General features: G+C 31.3%; 2 protein-coding genes and 1 non-coding gene across 6 annotated transcripts; 2 read left to right on the plus strand and 1 right to left on the minus strand.

Annotated features, from left to right (window-relative positions):
- Positions 1–448: 448 nt before the first annotated feature.
- On the plus strand, positions 449–4,513 carry LOC108329060 (probable serine/threonine-protein kinase PBL7). 2 transcript variants are annotated; one of them, XM_017563049.2, is made up of 6 exons: positions 449–597; positions 799–941; positions 2,192–2,358; positions 2,473–2,662; positions 2,944–3,332; positions 3,891–4,513. In XM_017563049.2, the coding sequence occupies exons 2-6, from the start codon at positions 812–814 to the stop codon at positions 4,275–4,277; spliced, it is 1,263 nt and encodes a 420-aa protein (XP_017418538.1). In that variant the 5' UTR covers positions 449–597; positions 799–811; the 3' UTR covers positions 4,278–4,513. The 2 variants fall into 2 exon arrangements, with proteins under 2 accessions (XP_017418538.1, XP_052728420.1); XM_052872460.1 differs by lacking the exon at positions 449–597 and having other exon boundaries at positions 604–941.
- A 4,984-nt stretch (positions 4,514–9,497) lies between these two features.
- Positions 9,498–16,394, plus strand: LOC108329059 (probable protein S-acyltransferase 7). Of its 3 annotated transcripts, none has more exons than XM_017563048.2 (5): positions 9,498–9,995; positions 11,591–11,773; positions 13,859–14,155; positions 15,018–15,251; positions 15,342–16,394. In XM_017563048.2, the coding sequence occupies exons 1-5, from the start codon at positions 9,909–9,911 to the stop codon at positions 15,846–15,848; spliced, it is 1,308 nt and encodes a 435-aa protein (XP_017418537.1). In that variant the 5' UTR covers positions 9,498–9,908; the 3' UTR covers positions 15,849–16,394. The 3 variants fall into 3 exon arrangements, with proteins under 3 accessions (XP_017418537.1, XP_052728419.1, XP_052728418.1); XM_052872458.1 differs by lacking the exon at positions 9,498–9,995 and adding an exon at positions 11,292–11,420; XM_052872459.1 differs by lacking the exon at positions 15,018–15,251 and having other exon boundaries at positions 9,502–9,995.
- A 1,017-nt stretch (positions 16,395–17,411) lies between these two features.
- On the minus strand, positions 17,412–17,634 carry LOC128195662 (small nucleolar RNA U3). The gene has a single exon (XR_008247459.1). It is a non-coding gene; the product is annotated as a small nucleolar RNA U3 (small nucleolar RNA).
- Between the last annotated feature and the right edge of the window lie 6,745 nt (positions 17,635–24,379).

Consider the following 24,379-nt stretch of genomic DNA (forward strand, 5'->3'; position numbering starts at 1 on the left):
CTTTTAGTTCAAACTTAACATGTGTTTCTCCTTAATAAAAATATTAATTTTGTTGTCATAAAAAATATTAAAATTTATAATTAAACATTATTATTATTATCATAGCTACTTTATGTAAAATAATGTTTGAAATGGAAAAACATATTAATTTTAGAGAATTGATAAAATTACATATTTTTGGTGTAGCTTGAGCTGACTAAAGAAAACATGCATGACCCACCCAGCAACCTTAAATTGAGCACCCAAGTGCAAGAGCATGAGAGACAAATGTGGCATATAGCAGGGAGAACAGGTTTTGAGAGAAAGTACACGTAAGTCAGAAACCCAATAGACATGCATGTCATTGTACAAACAAACTCTTCTCTTACCCTACACACAATTTCCTTCTAAGGAAACAAATAAATATTTAATATCATTACTGGAATTAATTAAAATCTATGTGCAATTCAACCAGTTATTTTTATTTTTCCATTTATATTAAACTACCATTCTCATTTTGTGAATTCTTTTCCTTTTTCACCAAGAAACCACACCAGCACACTTAGCATGGTTGCTGCAACGTGTGTGTGATACCAGAGTGGGGCAGATTCCGTTGAGGTCCGTGTGAGCACGCATTCGTTTTTCGCCGTCGTTCTTTTCTAAACAAGAATATTCTTCTTTTGTGATGTTCTGGGAATTGAACTGAATTTCAATAAAACCCCTCTGTTTGTTTGGTTTTCTCTTTCTTCTCTGTCTCCGTGCCTACTGTTTCATGTGACTGGGGACACTAAAAAGCAAAAAATTTGCATTTTGGCTTAGAATTCTCTGATAGATGAGTAGTAGCTGTCTTTGTTTCGGGTTGAGGAAGAAGGGCAAAGAGAAGAGTGACATGGGACGGGACGAGCTAAACAAGAATTGCAAATCTGTAAAGAACACCAATGATGTCTCTGAAAGTTCTCCAGGTTATCTTTTTTTTCAAAGATTCAATCTTTCAAAAAGAATTCTTTAATTTTTTGCCAATTTTTTTTAATGGGTTTGGGTTTTAAGTCACCATAGGGGACAAATTGGTTTTTAGGTGATGTCTCTTGTGATTATTGCTTATAGTTCTCATCTCATTTCATTCTTATCTTAGGGTGAAAGAAAAAAGGTCTTGGATGAATGTTGTCTTCTTGGAGTATTTCTTATTTGAAAATTGAAGTTCTGATTATGTACACTGCATAAAGCTTAGTACCTTATTCCCAAAATCAATTAAAAAACTAAGGGGGCTGTTCAAATTTCATACCCCCGCCTAAATGCCTTTTTCTGAGTTGCTACTGTGTTGTTTTTCACTCTAGTCTTGGAGAAGCAAAAGCATGCATGTTAAATTCTGGAAGAAATTTTTATGTGGAAATTTTGTGAATTGATTGTCACTAGCCTGAGAGTGTTGGCTTCATGTGGAAATGCTTTCTTTCAACCTGGTCTGCACAATTGAGTGGTCTCATTTCTGTATCAAAAGAATATCACATCAGCCTCTGTTGCATAGAACCTCCTGCACACTTTGAAATCAATTTAGTAGAATACCACAGTTGTTGGCTACAAATTGTGCTAGGAAAATAAATCATCTCCCTCCTTTTTATATAGGCAACTTAGAAAATCACTATGGTCTAACCAAAGGAATGGTCCTTTTTTATGAATTCATTGAGGTGGCCGCCCTGTTTTCATAGGAACTGATTATAGATAGTTTTTCGTGGTAATTGAACGCATACTGATTATCAGAATTTCCTTCATTCTCTTCTAATAACTCCTTTCCCAAGAGGGGAGATAGATGTCCTGAGTTTTTCTTGTCTTAGTTTGATTTTGTTTAGCAATTCTTTGACATGATAATTTTACAAAGATTATCACTTGTTTATAAGCTGCTGAAGGAAAGCTCTGTCGATTAATTGAGTAGTTATTTTTTAAGACAAAATTTTATATCTTCTATGCATCTCTTTAGAAAAAACTATATAGCGATTTTCACTTTTACAAGTTAATATTATACTCGTCATCTAGATATGTGGGCACATATATAGTTAGTCCAGATTACTTAATAGGAACTTGTGTATTTTGGAGTGTCTAAGTTTCACATTGAGCATTATGCTTGTGTAAAAAACGTTGTTATAGTATTAAAAGCGAGATCTCTATTGGTTTTTGCTTTGCTTGTATACTCTACTGATCATAACTTGGTTTGATACAGGGAATGGACCAGAAGAAAACCCAGTACAGGAGGGCGAAAATTCTCATAAGGCCCGGATATTTACCTTCCGAGAGCTTGCAACAGCAACAAAAAGTTTTAGAGATGAAACCTTTATTGGGCAAGGAGGATTTGGCATTGTTTACAAAGGAATAATTGGGGAAAATCAGGTATAACTTGATGGATAGATTTTCTGTGTGCCTGTTTCTTCATTTACAATACCCATCAGTATGCTACATTGCTGTGAAATATAGTTCTTTTAACAAGCTACGGGATTTGATCAGGTTGTAGCTGTTAAAAGACTTGATACTACAGGAGTGCAAGGGGAGAAAGAATTTCTGGTGGAAGTTCTCATGCTTTCCCTTCTACGCCATCCCAACCTTGTTAATATGATTGGTTACTGTGCAGAAGGGGATCAACGTCTTCTTGTGTATGAGTACATGGCTTTGGGATCCCTAGAATCTCATCTTCATGGTATAATACTATAAAGCAACCTTTTTCTTCAATGCCAAATTGTAATCAGTTACTAGTTACTCCATGTATCTTTTTCCTGCCTTCTTTTCTGCCCATGAGTTGGAGGAAATTATGTAAAGCCTTATAGTTTATTCCTATCTGAGGGGATCGTACATGATTTACTGAGCTGAAGAGGGGTGCTACTAATTAGTTCAATAAGGCCATGTTTAGTATCACATGTTAATGCTTTATAGTACATTTAGATCTTTGTATCTTTAATATTTGTTTATGGTTATTTGCAGATGTTTCTCCTGATGAAGAGCCACTTGATTGGAATACCAGAATGATTATAGCTTGTGGATCAGCAAAAGGGCTACATTATCTCCACGATGAAGCAAAGCCTTCAGTTATATACAGGGATCTTAAAGCATCCAATATACTATTGGATGAAGATTTCCATCCAAAACTTTCTGATTTCGGGCTTGCAAAATTTGGTCCAACCGGAGATCAATCATATGTTGCCACAAGGGTCATGGGGACACAAGGTTACTGTGCCCCTGAATATGCCACCAGTGGAAAATTAACGAAGAGATCTGACATATACAGTTTTGGGGTTGTGTTATTGGAACTAATTACTGGACGCAAAGCATATGATGATAAGCATGGCCCTGAAAAGCTTCTAGTAGACTGGGTAAATTCCTATATTGATTGTATTTTGTTTCATTTCTTGCCAATGATGAATAACACAAAACGTTACTTTCTCCTTTTTCTCTCAGTTGAATCATATACATCAGATTAATTAGCATTTTGGATTTGCTCTGTTTGCATTTCCTTGGCAGTCTCAGCGGAATGCTATCATCACTCTTGGTTTTTCCAAGTTTTCATTGTGTACTTAAAATAGGAAGAAGCTGAGTTATAAATCAGCTCTTGTTAATCAATGAATGTGGTGTGGTCTTCTAATGTTGAAGAGAGGAATATAATGATACCTTATAATTTGAACTTAAATTCCAGTTTGGTACATGGTTTCTGGAGAACGTTATTGCATTGCTTGTGATCTAACCCTTCTCTCAGAATATTACGTGATTTTTCTACTTGTATCCAAAATGGCTAAATGCCATCCAATGTCTTAATTTTGAGAACTTTATCATTGTTTAAGGAATCACAATTTGAGAAAACATAATGGTTTCAGTTGACCATGAGAGAACATAAGACTTACACAGTGAAGGTTGTTTTTTCCTAACATATGTAGGCACGTCCAATGCTGAGAGACAAAAGAAGTTTCCAAAGATTGGTAGATCCACGGCTTGAAGGGAGGTACCCAGGATCATGTCTACCGATGGTGATTGAATTGACAGCCATGTGTCTTCGTGAAGAGCCACGTCAACGGCCTAATGCAGGAGATATAGTGGCAGCTCTGGAGTTCTTGTCATCCAAGCAATATTCCCCAATGTTGAACACAGTCAACAACACAACTGAGATGGAGAGTGGAGAGTCCCCAAATGAAACAACAACCATTTTGCCAAAAGAATCAGTGAGAGAGCGAGCTGTTGCAGAAGCCAAGCTGTGGGGGGAGACATGGAGGCAGAAACGACAAAGTGGGCAAAACAGTCCTAAGGAACCCCACATAGAGTTGTGATTCAACATGATACCATATAAGGTTCAACATACTTCAACTAAAGGAAGACACAGAAAGGTGGCATTTGATGCAGATAGATTGGATTGTAACACAAACATCAAAGGATAATCTGTCGAGGATTTTAAATGTAGCTTAATAAAGCTAGTTGGCCATCTTTTTTTTCTTAAATAGTGCTGTTTTGGCACTTGTGAACTTGAGGCTCAATTTCACATGCTTTGACATGAGGTTTCAGATTACATGGTTGCTCTTGCTTTTCTACTCTGAGAAATATGATACATTACTAGTATTTCTATGTTTGAACATCGTTCATGTTGCTGGTGCTGGAAGCAAACACAACTCTTTCAACAAAAATAAATAGCAAATAGATTGGATTGCTGAATTTTGCCCAGAAAAGTCTACATATCTGTTCAGATGCAAATGCAGACTCTACTGGAATATTGAACATGTTTACAGTTCAATCCTAAAGTAGAAATTACTGCTGTCAACTGTTTGGTAGTCTTTACAGAAACCTTTATTAACAGTTTACATGTGGGCATTTTGAACATGGCTCATTCAATCTTATTACATGCAAAAGTTCAAGCATATATAAGGTATATATTACTTAATATTTTGGTTATCTGTTTGGTCCTCGCTACTTTACCACTGGTTCAAAATTAGTGACTTCGTAAATACACAAAATGATATATATTCTAATGACGAATAATATTAGTAATGTTATCATCCGTTGAAAAAATTTCAGTACTCAATAAATTTTTTTAATTATTTTAAAATTAGTACGAATACTTTTTTTTCCTTTTAGTTTTATTATTATAATATTTTGTCTTATTTTTTATTTTCATTGGATCTTGTTCTCATTAATATTTGAGTTGCAGACAGAGCTCTACAAATTGTCGCAGGTATACGTGCCCCAAAGAACGTGTCGAGTTTGTGGTATGGGTTCGAGAGAAAAATAAATATTTTTGACACCAATTAAATTATCTAATTTAAACGTAAATTAAATTGTTGAACAAAAAATTAAATTAATAAAAATAATTGTAAGAAAGGGGTAGAAATTTGGGTGTCAACCTATTATTTCCTATATATGGATTAGTACTATTTCTACCTTTATTATTTGATTAAAAAAATTATTTAAATGTGTAACTATTTATAAATCTCTTTTCTCAAATGAGTGAAATTTGACACCATTAAGTACAATTTTAATCCATTCATATATTTTGATTATTTTCCCATTTATCTCTTATAAATAAGTTTTTCTTTATATATATATATATATCACATTATCATATTTTATCTTTTTTTTATCTGATTACCGATATACGGTGCTAATACTAATCATATTACATATTTCTTATATATTAATATTTTTCTAAAAATGAAAATTATTTTCAGATTAGAATCAATCGAAGAAGAACGAAGGAAAGAAATTATACTGAGATTATCAAACAAACAATAAATGAAATATACAATCAGAATATAAGTTCAAAAATAAAAATAAAATACTAAATGTTGTACACTCTTTGCCTTTTGTTTTTTTAAATATGAAATGGGTGATAAACTTAATGAAAGGATTAAATTGTTTTCTTCATGTTTTGGTAACAAGTTTCTAGCCCTAGTACTGGTGAACATTGTTATTAAACAAAGCAGGCAAAAGTTGATACGTTTGTTGTACCAAAAAATGATAAATTTATGGTACAAGTCAATATATTTAAGACAACCATTAACGTTGATATTTTTCTGAGTCACATTGAAAAGCGTGTGAAGTTTACTTGGTCTTGTGAGCTAAGAAAAGAAAAGCACAAAAGAAAACACAAGATCCTATTGGAGGTTATGATAACTGCCAATAAAGCAAAGGACCCACGTTCTAATTTTCTTTATTAGGTGAATATGGTCTTATTTTAATGGCAAAAAATGAAGAGCCATTGTTTTCTGAGCTTAGAATTTCAATGCAAGGATGGTGTTAGTGAGAAGAGATTCGTGATTGATGGCATGTCCGTAGACAGTGAACGTTGGGGTGTCATCGTGTCTGTTGAATCGTTTGCAATGAACAACGATGGAATTGTCTCTGATCTTCACTCTCCAATAACCCACTGGTCACAACAAGAATGGAACTAACTATTTTTATATTTATTTTTCAAAATATTCTTACAGTATTTTTGACTTTTGTTTTTCAATCAAATTACTTTTTTTTTTACTTTTCTTTTTCTTTTTTTTCTACCTTTTCATTTCCTTTGTCTTTTTTCCTCGTGGAAATAACACCAAAGCTTTCACCAGAACATACCGATCCAGAATATCTAAATGTTTATGGAGAACTGAGGAAAGTTTATAACTCGATAGAGATTAAAAAATTATGAAAATGTATTATATGACCGGTCAATCACAATAATTAGGTTAATCTTAAGTCAAATTACATTATAATGATGAATCATAATTGGACCAGCTGTTATCAGGTCAACCCTAATAAAAAACTCATCACAAAAGTTTATAAATACAAGTTTGATATTCAAGTAATTGGTTACTTTTGTGATACATTTATGATAAAACTATTCAAACAAACACTAACTTGAATGTTGCTTTCTGCATATGGCACCCGAACGTTGTGAGGATATCATAGAACTAAATTGTGAGCAAAAAGAATTAACATTGACTCCACAAACCGAAATATAAATGCAAAAATATTTTAAATATATATATATATATATATATATATATATATATATATATATATATATATATATATATAAATGTTAACCTTAATGTTATCCTAGGTTTCAATAATTAGAAAAAGGAAACTAAAAAATACTTATTCTTCGTACATAAAAGATATAGAAAATACATAAAAATAATTTTTATGTTGTTGTAATTATATAATAGAAACTCTAGTATATTTCTATCAAATGCCTAAAAGTAAAACTACAATAAAATATTTGTATTCTATTTAAAAATCCGTAATAAAATTATGCAATAAAAAATACTTTCACATTATATGGTTAACTTTCTTTTAGATAATAAAAATGAAAAAGGTTGTTTAGTAAATATAAAATGCAAAGAATATAGTAGGTAAAAGAAGTGAGCACTAATAAACCGTTACGTTATAATTTTATTTAGTATAAAGTATTCATTACTTTCAGACATGTTACATATGTAATAATTAAAAAATTTAATCTTAAGTATTTAAACAAGACCATTTTACTTTAATATTAAAATAAATAAAAGTATAAATAGAAATTTTATTAAGAATTTCATTACTTAAAACACAAATCATTTCACAAGAAAATTAGAAAGTGTCTAGGTGATTACGAATCATCTCTCTTCATTCCCTTCTCTCTTCGAGTTTTAACACCTAAGTTATTTCTCTGAAAATCAGAAAGTGTTTAAGTGATCATGACAACAAAATCTTTACTTTTATTCGATCAGTTTTTTCAAAAGATTAAATTAGTTTCTATTTTTTTTCTTGAGCCGTATTTTCTTCCTTGCATGCGAGCAATCTTCTGTTGCATGTGTCTTCCTATCATTCTAGTATGTTTCATTTTGATCAATGGTTCTAACCGCGTACCTTAATCATGATTTCATGGTGTGTAGGTGCACATAGAGCTCTTTAATATGAGGAAGCAGTTTCAGGTCCTTTCAAGCATGTTTTAGCTTCTATCAAGTAAAGGAAGCTAAATGATTTGTTTCTAAAGTCTTGTAAGTTTGATAATCTGTTTTGATGTGCTCTAATTGAAGTAAAATTGATTTTATATGGTGTTAAGTGAGTAGCTTGCTAAAATATTATTATATGATAGTATGAGTGTTTGAAATTAAATTATATGTGTTATCTGAGTTGGAAGAGTATTGTTGTGAATGTTGGTTAATTGTTACTTGTTTTGATCACTGAGATGATAAGTTAAGGTTATAATTGGTTGGAATATGCTACTACATCTTGATGTAGTCAATAGGTAGAGTTTTTGGCTAATTTCTAGTCTATTTTTGGGGTTTTGACAAGTAAAAATCTAAAAGAGTTGGTTTGGGAAGAAACTAAATGTTTGAGGTCTGTTTTTGAGTCATTCGTGACTTGTTTAACCACTTAGATCACTAAAATCTGGTTTGTAACATGTAGAATTTGAGTTGTGAACTTTTGAGTTATTGGTTTGATCTGGTGGATCTCATTCTTGATCAATTATCAAATTGGTACTCAATTTCACTTATAAACATGTTTTTGAATCAATTCTAATGTCAAAGATACTGATTTGGTCATTTGCATAAGTTTAGGGTGCAACCAAATCTAAAATCAAATTGTTGTCATCTGATATAGCATTAGTGGAACCTGCTACTTCCTAGGATGTTCCTTAGTCTCTTGACACTCAAAAAAACAAACATGTGTAGTCTTGTTTACCATTGAAGCAGAATATATAACTGCTGGAAATGTTTCTCCATTTGCTATACATGATATAATTTAAGAAACTTGTTAAACATTATTTAACCGTGTGACTGAGGTCAAAAGCAATATTTGAAATATTTGAATATGTATAATATTCCTTTATCATATAAATAATTCATATTATGTTTTTTTGTTTTATCATTTTCTTTTTAATCTAAATAAATAGGAGGCGGAGATGAACAAGTAAGAGCATTTTCAACTCTAGATTTTTTGTTCGAAATATGAATCAGTTCGTCCGGAATTTACCTTTGGAGAAAATAAATTTTATGAAATAAAAACAATTTAGAATTAGAGTTTTGGGGGCTGAATTTAAAGTAGAATTAAATTACCAAATATCCTTGAAATGCACCCAGCCACATAAAATGAGAAATGGGTCACTGTCTTCTTTTTTATTATTGTATTAGAAAAGTAGGGAGGAGAGGACCAATGTCACGCCATCAATCACATTGTGAACTAGCCAAAATCATCCACCTCATGGGGTCCTAATAATAATTTTTAATTATTTCTATAACAAACCCTACAATGTAACTATTTCAATATTACAAGATTGTAACTAGCTAAAAGTAAATTCAAAACAAAGTTAAACTCTAAATTTTAGATTATAATATATAGTTTTTTTTTGTAAAACATGGAGATCAAAACACTAAATTTAGAAATAAAAATATTAATTATAAACTTTTAAATGTGATAATGTTAAATTCAGATATTGATTGATCCAATAATTAAATATAAAGAAATAATAAAAAATAATATTAGTCGGAAACTTACACTATGTTTTCTAATACAGAGAGACATACAGTGACCCAGTAGTTGTCAAAGAGGGAAGAATCCTGTTGCTAAGTGCTATTCACCAAAACCAGCTCACACACACATCACACTTCACAACAAAACAATCATCACATTAGAGAGAGAGAAAAATTGACGAAAAGTAAAAGAAAAACCCTTACTTGCATTGCATTGCATTGCACTGAAGCACCTCCTTCTGTTACCTCCCAACCAACCCCTCATGCCTTGTCGCTAACCCGACCCGACCCGTTGAACTCGCCGGAAACTTTGTCCAAAAGGGTCTCTGGATTTGCCCATGGCCCTCCATTTCCGACCCTAGAGACCCTTCAAGTTTTGGCCTTTTCTTCTTCGCTTTCCCGTTTTGGGTAATCAATTTCTGAAATCACTGCAACTGAGAGAGCTTTTCTGAGAACTCCTGCCTCGACGATATGTACGTCGTGCCTCCGCCGCAGCGCTCCGATCAGGGGTCGGGATCCGGCGATTTGCGGGTCTACCAAGCTTGGAAGGGTAGCAATGTAAGTTTCACTTCCTACTTGTATTTTTGGTTATTTGCTTCAACAAGAGTTGGATGCAGTACGTTTAAGTACTTGTGCCGCTGTTTTTCATTTCATCTTGGCAATCGTCACAATAAAATTTTATTAAAGTTCAATATAAATTAGATTAGGAAGGTCAAACTCCTATTCTGACTTCAGAGCTGCATGAAAATCACCTAAGCAACTATATTGAAGTCGTCAATTTTCACAGTTTTCTTTTTCTAAAGAAAAGGAGATTGTTGGTGGAATTTGTTAATTGGGGGTGTCACTACTGTCAGAAAATTTCGCTTTTTGCAAGTGCTTTTATGCATCTCAAATTTTGGTAGCTTATCTATTATTGGTGGTTGTTGTTCTGGTCTTTTCTTTGTTTGGATTTAATTTGTACTGGTATTGGTTTTTTGGGCCAGGAGTGTTTCTATTTGGAAGAGGTTCTAGTTGTTATGTGCTGACTTTGAGATGAATTTGTGTGGATGGATTGCTATAAGTTTCTGAAGCAGTGTTAGTGAAATGACAAGTGACGGTAACCCAGAAACCACATCAACTGGTCTCCTTTGTCCGATTGATGTGTTAGGTTTAAGCTGATTTGTTTCCAGTACAATGTTAGAACTGAGTATTGATTGGACTTTTGTGTTGCTTTATTAAGTGTTACAGCCTTAGTGAAATTGTTCCAAAGCTCCATTTGCTCTGAAAAAAAAAGGGAAGGGATCAGAGGTTTTTGCATTTTTTAAAAACTGTAGAGAATCTTTACTTTTAGATAGATACATCAATAGATAAATACGCCTACACACACACACACACACATATATATATATATATATATATACACATATATATATTTAAAATAAAATATTAAAGCATAACATGGGGTACAAGCAATCTTAGGTACAAGCTACTAGGTCTTCTTATTAACTTTACCATATTCAGTGGTTTTTGAACTGCTGATGATCCGGATCCATTACTAGTATCCCTAGTTTTAGTTGCTTCTCACAGTTTCTTTCCCTCCTAAAATTATGCTGCGGAGAATCACAAGCACTTCACTTTTAGGATGATGTGTTTGGAAAGAAAGTCGTCTGAGATCTGTTAAATTTTCAGAACAAAATATAATTTAAATAATTTATTTTTCATGTTATTTTAATAAGTCTGTGTCATATAGTATTATAATATTGGATGATTATGATATACTTAAGAAGTAAGCAAAGTAGAATGAATCAAAACATTATACTCTAAGAACTACTGTGCTCTTTCCTCTCTAATCTTAACCAAACTCAAAGAATAGGTGTAAAGTATAGGGAAATCATTGAGGCAGCAATGTTCTGATGGTCTCTCCAAATTGATTACGAAAAACAATGCTAGCCTTCGAGTCTCTACATGATATGATCTACCTTCTTTTCTCCTTTGATATGTGAGGTGTGGAGTCTTGATGTACTTATTGTTCAACTTTCATTTTGTAGCTTGTTTGCTATGCTTAATAAAGAATAAAAAAGTATTATTGCATTGTGATTTGAAATATGTTACAGGATCAATTCATTTTATTACTATGAGGGTGCTTAATCACTGTTTTGATTATTTTCTTGCAGAAATTTTTTCTTCAGGGAAGGTTCATATTTGGACCAGATGTGAGATCACTGGCGCTGACAATTTTTCTTATTGTTGCTCCTGTCTCAGTTTTCTGTGTCTTTGTCGCCAGAAAACTGATGGATGCTTTTTCTGACCACTGGGGGATATCCATAATGGCTGTTGCTGTTGTATTCACAGTTTATGTGAGTCTTTTTCTCACATGTACGATATTTTCTCTCTGTATGTCTTTCAACTGTGTTGGTAATCTTCTATGATTAGAATCATAAGAAGCTCTCCTCTATATTCAACCTCTCACACTTGATTGAAGTGAACTGATTTGGTTGATTTGTCAATGAAATACTGCATGTTTTTAACATCTTTAATTTTTCATATCTTCATTTGTCAATGAAATACTGCATCCTAATTGTAATGATGAAGTTGGGTCCATGGTTAAAGCCAAACATCATGGATTGTTGTCCTCCTTTTAGACCAAAGACAATAGTTTATTAAGGGAGGGAAGAACATCCTTCCCAATGTTGCAAATAGTAATCTTTTAGAAGACTTTTGCAAACGCTTGTTTCATAGCTATTGTGAGTGCAACTCTTTCGAGATATTGACAATCAGCTCTGACACCAGTTGATAAACACTCAAACACTTTGGAAATTCACTCTCAAATCAAAGGCTAGCTATCAAAGGGAGAAAGCCAAGCACTAAATGCTCTACCAAGCTTCCTATACTAGTCAATGTGGGAGTTAGGCACCCGATAGTGCTCTATTGGATTGAGAATTCCCCTTGGATGTGTATATTTTGCTTTAATTTGAGGCACCAAATGAAAGCATATGTAGTGTGTTGTCATAAAACTTTGCGCCCCTTGCTTCTGCAATAAACTTATCAAAAGAAGTTCTCCTAGCTATAGGCACAAACATCAAAGATTGATGGCCACACACACATAGAAGCCTACTCCATATGTAATCTGGCCATGACGGTGACCTGTGTGAAATGCAATTTAAAAGAAAGATTTTTAGAGGCAGTTTTGGGATTCTGAGGTAGCTTCCCTGTCAAAAGTTTCTTCAAATCTCCATTTTCTTTGGTCCGTTCATTGAAAAGAAAATCTTATGCTTGTACACCTTTTCCTTTTGTGTGATTCTATTCATTTGTCTTCTAGCTTAGATAATGGATTCACTTGGTATTAAAAAATAACGAAATTTTATCAAGAAAATTGTGTAATATGCCATATAGTCTAGTGTTATGGTGGTGGACTGTAGATGCATCAATGTCTTGATTATAGTTTAGACTGTGGCTTGCAATGGTAATACCATAATACATCTACAACTTTACATGGCTAAATGACTTGTGTATCTGGAAAATTATAACTATAGGATTTAGGGAGCCAATGTGGAGGGATCTTGTAGGATTAATGCAGTTGTCGTTGACAGTATTCATTTTATGCAATGTAAGGTAGCATGTTATAGTACACTTGGTTTAGGCAATTTTATCTTTGTTTGATTAATGTTTGGGTGGACCATCTCTACTATTGTTGTTAGTGACATATCAAACTTGAACTTTCTAGAGGCTATAATGAAATATAGCGTTTGAAGGACCAAAATTAGTACAGATGGTGCTTTTTGTTAAGTGAAAATTGTATTTCTTACATGCGAAGAATTTATTTTGAAAGGTGTAACAAACCAAAAAATAGTGATAAAAGTGAACAGAGAAAATGAAGTTACTGTGAATTGGATGTTATTTGCAATTAAAAGGAAACTACACAAGGAGGAAACCTCCAATTGCCCAGAGGATATCTCCTATAACAGAAAATCACATAATCACCCTCTTCCCTTTTGCCTCATCAGACTAAATAACAAAAAATACTCTCCCACATCTAACAACCTCTCTGCTATACTAGCTCCTTATGTATCAACCTCTCCATTTACTCTTGCCACCTCAGCTTCAGGATTTCCCTTCTTTTGTGCACATAAACCGTCCATACCTTAGGTGTCAGATGCCCTTCATGGACCAATGGCTCTTTCAGCCCATAAACTTGTTAGGCTCCAACAAACGGTGAATTTTGATATGCTACAGACCTACACCTAGATTCTAGTTCTTTATGTTCATGTCTGGCTTACTAGTTACCAAAGTGATATGCTTTGTTTCCAGCAATCAACTTCTTGTTTATTACTTATTTGTTGTTTGGTACTTATGTCATATGATAGAGGCATATCACTAATTTATCATAGTTTGCACCTAAAATATGTTCTCTCCAACCTATGCTGATGCTTCAATATTTTCAGGTCTTAGTTCTTCTTTTGTTAACATCTGGCCGAGATCCAGGCATAATTCCGCGCAATGCACATCCTCCAGAGCCTGAAGGTTTGGACAGTAATCTAGATGTTGGTGCTGGACAGACTCCTCAACTGCGGTTGCCTCGCTTTAAGGAGGTTGAGGTCAATGGCATCCCTATTAAGATCAAGTATTGTGATACTTGCATGCTCTACAGACCTCCTCGTTGCTCACACTGCTCGATCTGTAATAATTGTGTGGAAAGGTTTGATCATCACTGTCCTTGGGTTGGACAGTGTATTGGACTGGTAAGTTGGATCTCTTGTCTCCTAACCTAAGTGTTTTCTTTTTCTTTTTCCTTTTCTTTTTATTCCCAGAATGTTTTGGGGAACAGTAACTTGATCTCGTTATTAATGGTGACAGACTTTTCTGAGTCAGCTTTGAACTTATTGAATTGTTCATAATTGCATTTTATACATGATTTCTCCTGATAAAACTCGTTTTATAAATTTATTAAATTCTATCTAGCTTTAGTTTAATTTTACTTTCAAGTTTATTATAGTTGGTAATTCATGATATAATCTAGCTATAAATAAAGTGTTAACTTGGTGGGTGATCTTTAATCAGTGTTAGGTATTTAAGAGACCAGATTTTCTCCCACAGTTCCCAAATTCACAGATAACTCCTCTCATTCTCAAACCTTCTTATTTATAGGCAATTCAACTCCTACCTTATTAACTCTTACTCTCTCAACTCCAATATGCGAACTAACAGGAACTCTCTTAACTAGTGAACCTATCAAATTTCTGTCCTGTCATGGAAAATCTCTCTTCAAAATGTATCCTCTATAGTTTCGTGCCTCATAAACTGATCATACAAATGTATTACAGGGAATATAGGCTAATTTTCCTATTCTTTGGTTCAGAACATGTTGCAAATGGTGACAAGCGATGTGTGATTTATTGATATTAGACAGGAGGAGTGCTACCCTTGCCTCCAATAAACTAAAAACAATAGCCCCTCGATTATTTTCTTAAGTTTGCAGCTTGAACTTGTGTTCATTTTTTATGACTTCCTCGATATCATTATTTATTTTTCTCGGGATTACTTTTCAGTTATCATTTGTTTTGTGTCATTCTTGAATATAATTGTTTGCACATTGTTATGCAGCGTAATTATCGGTTCTTCTTCATGTTTGTCTTCTCAACTACGCTACTATGTATATATGTTTTTGCATTTTGCTGGGTCTATATTGTAAGAATTATGGCGGCAGAAGAGAAAACAATTTGGAAGGCAATGATAAAAACTCCAGCCTCTATAGTGTTAATAATTTACACCTTCATATCAATGTGGTTTGTAGGAGGCCTCACTGCCTTCCATTTATATTTGATTAGTACCAATCAGGTAAGCACTGCTCTTTTTAATCCACATGCTTTAGATGTAAGCTAGTTTTCAGATGTGTACAGCATGATGTTGGCTCCTTTACTCTTGCAGACTACTTATGAAAACTTCAGATACCGATATGATCGGCGAGCCAATCCATATAACAAAGGAGTATTGAATAATTTCAAAGAGATATTCTGCATCAGCATTCCCCCGTCAAAGAACAATTTCAGGGCAACAGTGCCAAAAGAACCAGCATTACCTACTCGATCAGTGGGTGGAGGCTATATGAACCAAAACATGGGGAAAGTTGGGGAGGACATAGAAATGGGAAGGAAAACAGTATGGGACATGGGTGCTGGAATTGAGGATTCTGAAGCTCAATTGAGCAATGACCGTGTGGCTGTAAAGGATGGTGAATTGTCTCCTGAAATCAGGACAACAGTTGATGACACAGACCGTGCTGGAATGCATCCTCGGCGATCTAGCTGGGGAAGAAAAAGTGGAAGCTGGGACATGTCCCCTGAAGTTTTGGCTTTGGCAACCAGGGTTGGGGAACCAAACCGTGTCGGCGGAGACAGCAGTAGTAGTTTGACACTTGACAATCGTCGTGTGTAGCCAAATAGCATGGCCGAAGGGACCTGGAAGATTTGATTTTACAGTCATGATAAAAGAAAATATTACATTGTTCATGTGGTAAGTCTACGCCAAAATCACTTGCAATATGGGGTTGTAGGCATTTGCAAGGTGTTTGTTAGTGTGTTTTAGGCCTTCTGCTTCTAAGAAGAAATTGTTTGGTGTTGCTTGAAGTTGTATTATGCAATTAATTAGCCTTTGCACCTGTGGAAGTTACTGCACCTCTCTATCTCTCGGTGGCTGAAGGCTAGTGACATGAAATATCCTGGAGGAAATCAATGATTGACCAAGGGGAATTGTTCTAACTTATCTTGATGCTTGAGTTAAATGTAGTTGGTGTGTTAGGATGAGAAACTTAATGAGACAGATTCGCCATGACATAAATCTTTACTCTTTGTTACCACTCTAGTGCTCTTGCCATTCTACTTTTAAGTAGGAACATTGCATACCATGTATAATTCCATAATGCTTGTGTTACAAATACAATCCATGGCTTGAAAAACAAACAGTTTTTATTATTCTTTTCAATCAGTTATCTGTCAGAAGATGTTTTATTCATTAAGTTTATATTGGATTAATTGTTGAAAAGGGATTGTTTAAATAATAAAACTTAGATCAATTCCTGCTTGTACTGTTCTTCAATTAGATTTAGAGTTACTAGTTACCAGTTATGAAACATTGATTATTTTCCAAAATTTTAAACCAATGGTTGAGTTACAACTTAATTCCAATGTTAAACATGTTCAATTTGATTGGGGTGGAGAATGTAGACCCTTTACAAATTTCTTCATATGCATCATCAAAGTACTGTTGTTGAAATGAAACATGGTTGAGATTAGTTTTACCATTACTGTGTATCATATGAATAGGCTTCCTACAACTTCTCTAAATTTTGTAATTTCATACTCTCTTCTCTTTAATAAAGATTCAGATTTTTATTTTCTGAATAAATATAGATTTAGTGAATAAATTATTATATTTCATTAGACTTTATTTTCAATTTAATTAGTTTTTTAAAATACAAATATGAAAGCATAGAAGTTAAAACAAACACATTCCATACAAAGGGAATAATTTCTTTGTGATAATGTTAAATTTTAATTTTTTTACCTCAAACCCACTGCATAAGAAGGTGACCCAGACAAATAATTTGTGTTGAATCACTAATTTATATCATTAGACAAGAAACTGAGATTAAAATGAACTTTTACAAATCTTAATAATTAAAAAAATAGACTGTCTAATATTTAAAACAAAAATTTCTAATTAGAAAAGAGAATATATATATATATATATATATATATATATATATATATATATATATATATATATATATATATGTTCTGCCAGAAACATCACAAAGAAACGTCAGCAAAAACTTGGTATGTGGCAAAGAATTAGAACATTTTGACATTATAGCCCCTCGTAAATATGTTTATTTATGGATAAAAGTCCTCTATACATTCAGCATCTCACCATGGTAAAGGTAAAAGTTATCATAAAAATGTGAGATATATGTAAAATAAAAAACCAGTTTTGAATGGGAGTCTGTCAGACAACCCTGTGACCATCCCCAACTTGAGAAGTCAGGGAACGATCATCTACAGCTGGTGATGGTTATCGTCCAGAGACAAAGCCCACACTACCGTTAATCACGCTCTGATCACAGGATCATAATTCATCCACCAGACTTCAATTCCTGTCTCCTTAGAACTTAAGGATACAGAGGTACGAGCCTTTAGAACAGATCCTGTTCAAGTAAGGTCGTGGTCAAGCTTCTCAACTTGGCATTTATAAATGTACTTTCTTTTCATATCTCTTTTGATGTGGGACTATATTAGCTGTTTGCATGGTGAATAGTTCAATCTGAAGATGCTTTCGATGAGATTATTTATTTTGATTATGAAAAGTTGAAAGGAAAGATGTTGGAAGGTTTGGCCTAGAAAGATTTTAGAGGAAGGAGATGGATTGGCTTTGTGGATTTTTATTTTTGTTGCATCTCGTGGCAAACATGGTGTGTTGTCTCTGGAGCTCATCGTCGTGTTCCAATTACATCCATTGTTTGCTTTCTTTAATTTCTTCAAACATATCACTGAAGAGACACTCATTTGTCCAAATTGTTTGTTGGGGCCATGTGTGGAACAGTGTCTCTGAATACTAGAATTATCACGAATGCCCTGTAGAATCATTCAAACCTGAAGAACATATTAAAAAAAATAAAATTGGAAGAAACTAACCTGATCCACCGGAAATACAGAAGATATTTTTTATCGCATATTTTGAAACACGGCAATAAGATAAGAGGATTTCACTCTAAACATTATTAACTTAGCTTCCCTCCTAGCCTCGTAATTTCACACTGTACCCTCCTTTTCATTTCACAATTTTTCTATTTACTTCTGCTATCCTTATTTATTTTTTCTCTTCATTGCATCTCTGGTTTTTTTAACTGTCATTTTGCTTTTATGTACTTTATCACCATTTATCATTTTATATTATATATTATGGCAGTCATATTATTAACCAGTATTATTATACATTAATGTTTTTTTAGAATAATTCTAATCTTCACTATATGTTTAAAATTAACTGTAAATCATAATTTATATAAAACTCACAGACTAATAATACATCAAATGAATTTTGAAAAGTAGACCAAGTATTCTTATTTTTTTTACAACGTATTTTGACAAAAAATGAAAAGACGATTTCCTTCACCCATTCCATATAATTATTCTTATTTATGACTCGTAGCAAAGGAATCGAACGGTGTTTAATGGATGGATCTAACGGTTTTGAGTGTTAACGTCCGATATATACTGTATATCATACATTTTTTAAAAAGAGAAACCAGAAAACAAGATGTGGTAGTGGAAGAAAATCTAAACAAGTCGAATTATATATTAAATTTCAAAATAAATATGATATTTTTTTTAAAGTTTCAGACCAAGACGTGGTTTTCAAAATATTCTAAAATTGAATGTGATAATTTTATCATCACTTTAATAAAACTCTAAAACAGATGTGGTATTGAAAATAAATCCAAAACAAGTCAAAATGTATATTAAATTTGAAAATAAATTGTGTCAGTCTTATAAAGTTGTTAAACAAGACGTGTTTTCAAAATATTCCGAAAATGAATGTGGTGTTTTTATCATTTCTTTAAATTTTACAGTAAACAGTGGATTAAGTATAATAAATATGAACATATTTCGTTTATACTAAAAAAAGAAAAATTATAATTTTAGTGGAGATAATTGAACACCTACTTTGACTTTAATAAATCTCATAGTATTGTTTTGATTATCAGTCAATTATTTGAGTTTTGTTATATTGTTTAAAGTTTGGTTGTTATTTTAGTAAGTGATTTTTTGTGCGTGTAAATTAGTTGGATGATATCTTCATAAGGTTCTTTAATGTTACAGTGACTTCAATCTTTGACAAATAACAATTAATGTAACAGTTAATGCATTTAACCTACCTTTTTATCTCAAACTTTTATTTATAGGTTTCATGATGAGTTTTTTTATTAACATTAACTTCAATTGTGAGTAATTATACTTTATTCTTAAGTTGATTAGTATTAGGGTAAATCTATTTTATCCATCGTGATCAATCCAATTAAAGGTTAAACAGTGTGTTTGGTGATCATCTAGGCTTTATGGTCTATTCTCTAAATTGATGACTTATTCAAGTTGGTGCATGATCGGCTGGTCTATTTGGTGGTCGATCGGGCTTGGTGGGCTACTCACCAAGTTGGTGCTTAATTAGTCATTCGAGCTAGTATATGATTGGTCGACCTATTTGGTGGTTAACACCAGCTTAATGACCTGTTTACTGAGTTGGTGCTTGACTATTCGAGTCAGTGTATGGTCAATAAGTCAAGTTCATTGGTTTGCTCTCTAAACTGTAGGTAACTATCCAAACCGATTCATGACTGGCTGACCTGTTTGACGATTAATTGAGCTTGTTGATTGACCACTTGAACTATAGTTAATCGTCTAAACTATAGCTGGCCAAACAATCATACGATACACATATTTATTAAAGATAAAACTAATGTTAACATGCAAATTACATACTGAGATTAGTTTTTCTATAACATAAACACATGTAATAATTATTAAAGGTAAAATATGTGTCTTAATTATCTTAATCATTAACATAATTCAAATAAAATTAACAAAATTAAAATTATAAGTTTTTTACTATATTAAAAATAAAATATTATGAAATTTATTGTATTAAACTAATTATTTGTTTTAAACTTTATCGCCACTTTAATAAATCTCTAAAACAATAGATGGTATTGGAAAGCATCTAAACAAGCCAAATTATATTGAATTCCAAAATAGGACGTGGTATTCAAATTTTCTTAAACTGTTTGATCATGAAATAGGAAATGACACACCTACCGTAAGTAGAATTAAATTGATAGTATATATATAGCCAACTTATCTTTCTTTGAAGTCACCTATATTTTTTTCTTATAGTTTGTTGTAGGAGATGGCAAATTTGCATATGAATTCTCCCAAAACAATTATACTTATTGTTGTTTTGGCATTATTTACTAATAATGTGATATCAATTGCAACTCATATGAGAAAAGAGAGTGTAGTTGGTGCAGAAGCAATTCAGTATTACTCGTTGCAACAAAAAGAATATGTTCGAATTCTAAAAGAGATTAAAAAGTCTTCGAATGGTGGTGTTTATCGCCACAATCAAAATTCAAAGAGACAACTTTCATATTTCCATATTACATTCATGTGCTTTCATGAACTTTCTATGTTTCTTTAAATAAAGTGCCTCTCATCAACTTAAATTATATCTAAGATATTTTCATTTTGATCAATGAAAAAAAACAATTCAAAATCAAGTCTAATTGTAAGAGAGATAAAAAGATAAAATTTGTTCAATTTGAATTATTGTTCAACGCTCAAGTTATAAGAAAGGACAAAAAATGGAAATTAAGTTCGTAACAAGGAATAACAAATTAAAAATATTTTATTTAGTTAGTTAAATTACTTATTTTTCTATAATAAAGAAAATATAAGTAAAATATTAATAACATAAATTTGATGACATTTTTAATATTTGTTGTCGTTCACAACTGTGATTTTCGATTTCTTTTATAGGAAAGATCAACTTATAATTTAAGACCACGTATTCTAATTTTTATACTATTTTTTCTTCACTTACTTGATTTTAAGAACAAATATATAATGTTTATATAAGTCCTATGGAAATTCAAAGAAATAAAGGAATGATGGTTGAGTTGTAGAGAGAATAAATTTTCAATACGATGAATATCTAAAAATTTGTAATAATTTTTTTTCAAAACGAATGTCTAGATGATGTTAGTGAGAGAGAATGTTGATAACGTAAGAACAATAACAAATTTTGTTCTTATTCTTCTCTTATGCAATCTTTTTTATATAGATTTCTTCAAAAAAATTTGTTACTTAGAGCATTGACTTTTATAGAGGATGAATAGCCTTAAAAAAAAGTTCGATGCTATTAATAGTAACATAATGATACATCATGATAAATAATAATCATAATACCAACTATTGAGATTAGTTATAATATGTGAATATTGTTTCAAAAAATATAGATTTAAACTGATCTAGATAAAGAAACTTAATTGGATAAAAACAATTATCAATGTTAATATTGTCATAAATAATATTACTGATATTAATAATAAAAACTAAAATTATTAAAACTTATGACTTATTAAGAATAAAAAAGTAAAATTATTAAATCAATTGTTAAATGTTCGCGGGAGATAGAAACTGTTGTTTAACTTATGAAACTATCCATTAATATTTTAAAAAATCAATAAATAATTATATTAAAAATAAAAAAAACAAAAAAAACAAATGTGTACACAAAAAGAAGGTATCTTATAATTATATATTTAGAAATTAAAAAATTATTCTTTAAATTACTTTATTAGTATAATTAATATTAATATTGTCATAAATAATATTATCAATATTAATAATAAAAATAAAATTGTTAAAAAGATGATTTATAAAAAATTAACAAAAGAAGAAATTGTTAACTAATTATTAAGTGTAGAGAAATTGTTTTTAAATATATAAAATTGTCTATAATATTTTAAAAAATTAATAAATAATTATATTAGAAAGGATAAAATAGAAATAATAAATATGGATATTGTAAAGAGGATATATAGATATTTAATAATTTAATAGAAATTTAAAAATTGATTTGACGTACAACGAGAGGGCTATAGGTAACCCGTAGACCTTTTGATGAGTGTACTCTGTAACCTTTTCTTCAAACTTCACACCTTATACATGTATAAGGGTATTTTTAGTTTGAAGTTTCTTATTGTTGGTAATGCATAATAATCAGAAGTTGTCTCACAATCTACCTTTACATCCCATGGTGTTTGTTCTTCAGAGACAACACCATGTTTGGCACGAAATGGACGATGTCTGACGGACTCCCATTCAAACCTTTTTTTATTAAATCATCAATATCTTTCACATTTGACGTTTTTGAATCTTCATGCTGGCTTGAATAGTACTCGGACAATCCTTAACAAAAACACATTCCAGATTGTTCATTAAACCTACCCTAAATTGAAGCGTTGTGCGGTAAAATTTTACGCTTTTGTTTAACTTTTGACACCCAACTTCTTTCATTTCACAATGTCATTTTTTCTCCACCTTTTTATTACTTTTTTTTTTCAATTAATATTATGTGAAAGGACAAAATGTTAAAATTAAACTTTGGTACCTCAGATACATGAATGAAATTGCTGTTGCCTTCCTTTTGAAATGCTTTTTTAAAGGAATTTAGTCACGATTAATTTGATGAATGTAATAACGATTTTAAAAAAATAATTAATTTTAAAATAAAAAACTAATTCATAAATATATGAAATGAAAGAAAAGATAGTAGTGAAATAAGATGAGAGAAAAACGAAAAGAGAAAAAAAGTTTGGATAAGCGAATCTAAGAAATTTTAATAATTTAAACTAATTCTTAAGGTATTACTCAAATTAATAAGCTAAGAGGGGAAGATTAAACTCTTATATTAATTTTATTAAACTTTTATTTATTTTTAATTATATATTTATTTTATTTACTTTCATTTTATTTATTTTTAATTGTTATCCTCATTATTTATATTTATAATATTTTAATTTATCTCTATTTATGCATTAGTCATATATTTATTTTATTTTATTTATGTCTAATTACACTGATCTCATTTATTTTTATTTAATTTATTTTTGATTATACACTAATTCTTTTTATTTGTTTCATTTAATTTATCTATATTTATGCAAAATTTATTTTATTTGATTTAATCTATCTCTAATTAATTATTTTATTTAATCTATCTCTAATGCTGTGTTCGGATGAAAGAAATTTCCTGTTTACGTGAATTAGGGAAAATGGATTTACGAAAAAATCGTGTTCGCTTGTGCTGATATGCAACGATAGAAAAGCAATGATTTGCACAAATTTCACTCTTCAGACCATCTCTCCATTTCGAAAGGATTTATACTAATTTATGAGTAAATGACTTATATGCCTTGTACCATTATTAAAAATTCCAAGACAATGTGCAGTCTTGCATCATAAAAAAAACGATAATATTAACGTTTGAAAGTATATTGGATTCTTAAGTGTAGTGTTGGATTCTACCGAAGCGCTTTTTGTGTCAAATATAAGGCATAACTACTTATTTTAAAATTATATTAAGAAAAAATGACTTTATTTAATTAAATAAACTATTATTTTAAAGTATAGGTTTTCTATTTAAACTTTTATCATCAAAATAAAAGTATATTTTAATTTTTTAATCTTAAAATTATACTAAGCTAAAATATGGTATTGTTTAAATAATTATTAATTTTTTTACATTTTAAAAATTAATTTTATTAATTATTTTTAATTTTTTACTTTTTATAAACATTTTTTATAATTAAATATAACATTAAGAAATATCACTTTATATTACTTTAATAACTAGGGACATTTTGATAATCTTTAATTTATATCAATTAAACAAATTTTTTAAATCTGTCCTATCAATCAAATCCTACACTAATTTTTACAAACTTTACTCTCAAATCTACTCTCAATTACCCACAAATCCACTCAAAAAAACAACAAAAATATTACTCTCAAATCTATTCAAATCCATTCAAATTATCTCTCCCAAATCATCTCCCCAAATCATCTCAAAATAACAAAGCCTAAATACACTATACAGCACTAATGACTTCTGAACATCCAAAGGTTCAGAAGTGACTACTAACTTCATGGAATGTTAAAGATTTGTACTATGCTCATCATCCTAGACTAAAAATAAATCTAACCGAGTCACATTTTTTTCGTTTACTCGTTTTCTACATTTAGCCAGTGAACAGCTTAAACACTAAAAAAAATACATTTTTACAGGTATAAAACTTGTATGACTACATTTAAATTGATAAAAAGATGGAGTAAAAAAGAAAACAAAAAGAA

Source organism: Vigna angularis, chromosome 2 (assembly GCF_016808095.1).
Source record: "Vigna angularis cultivar LongXiaoDou No.4 chromosome 2, ASM1680809v1, whole genome shotgun sequence".
Lineage (NCBI taxonomy): Eukaryota > Viridiplantae > Streptophyta > Magnoliopsida > Fabales > Fabaceae > Vigna > Vigna angularis.

Excerpts from the sequence above, each read along its gene's own strand:
- LOC108329060 (XM_017563049.2), top strand. The coding sequence starts at position 812 with ATGAGTAGTAGCTGTCTTTGTTTCGGGTTGAGGAAGAAGGGCAAAGAG. Across the intron at positions 2,359-2,472 it reads GAATAATTGGGGAAAATCAG|GTTGTAGCTGTTAAAAGACT; the intron begins GTATAACTTGAT and ends GGATTTGATCAG. Across the intron at positions 3,333-3,890 it reads AAAAGCTTCTAGTAGACTGG|GCACGTCCAATGCTGAGAGA; the intron begins GTAAATTCCTAT and ends TAACATATGTAG.
- LOC108329059 (XM_017563048.2), top strand. The coding sequence starts at position 9,909 with ATGTACGTCGTGCCTCCGCCGCAGCGCTCCGATCAGGGGTCGGGATCC. Across the intron at positions 9,996-11,590 it reads AAGCTTGGAAGGGTAGCAAT|AAATTTTTTCTTCAGGGAAG; the intron begins GTAAGTTTCACT and ends ATTTTCTTGCAG. Across the intron at positions 15,252-15,341 it reads ATTTGATTAGTACCAATCAG|ACTACTTATGAAAACTTCAG; the intron begins GTAAGCACTGCT and ends TTACTCTTGCAG.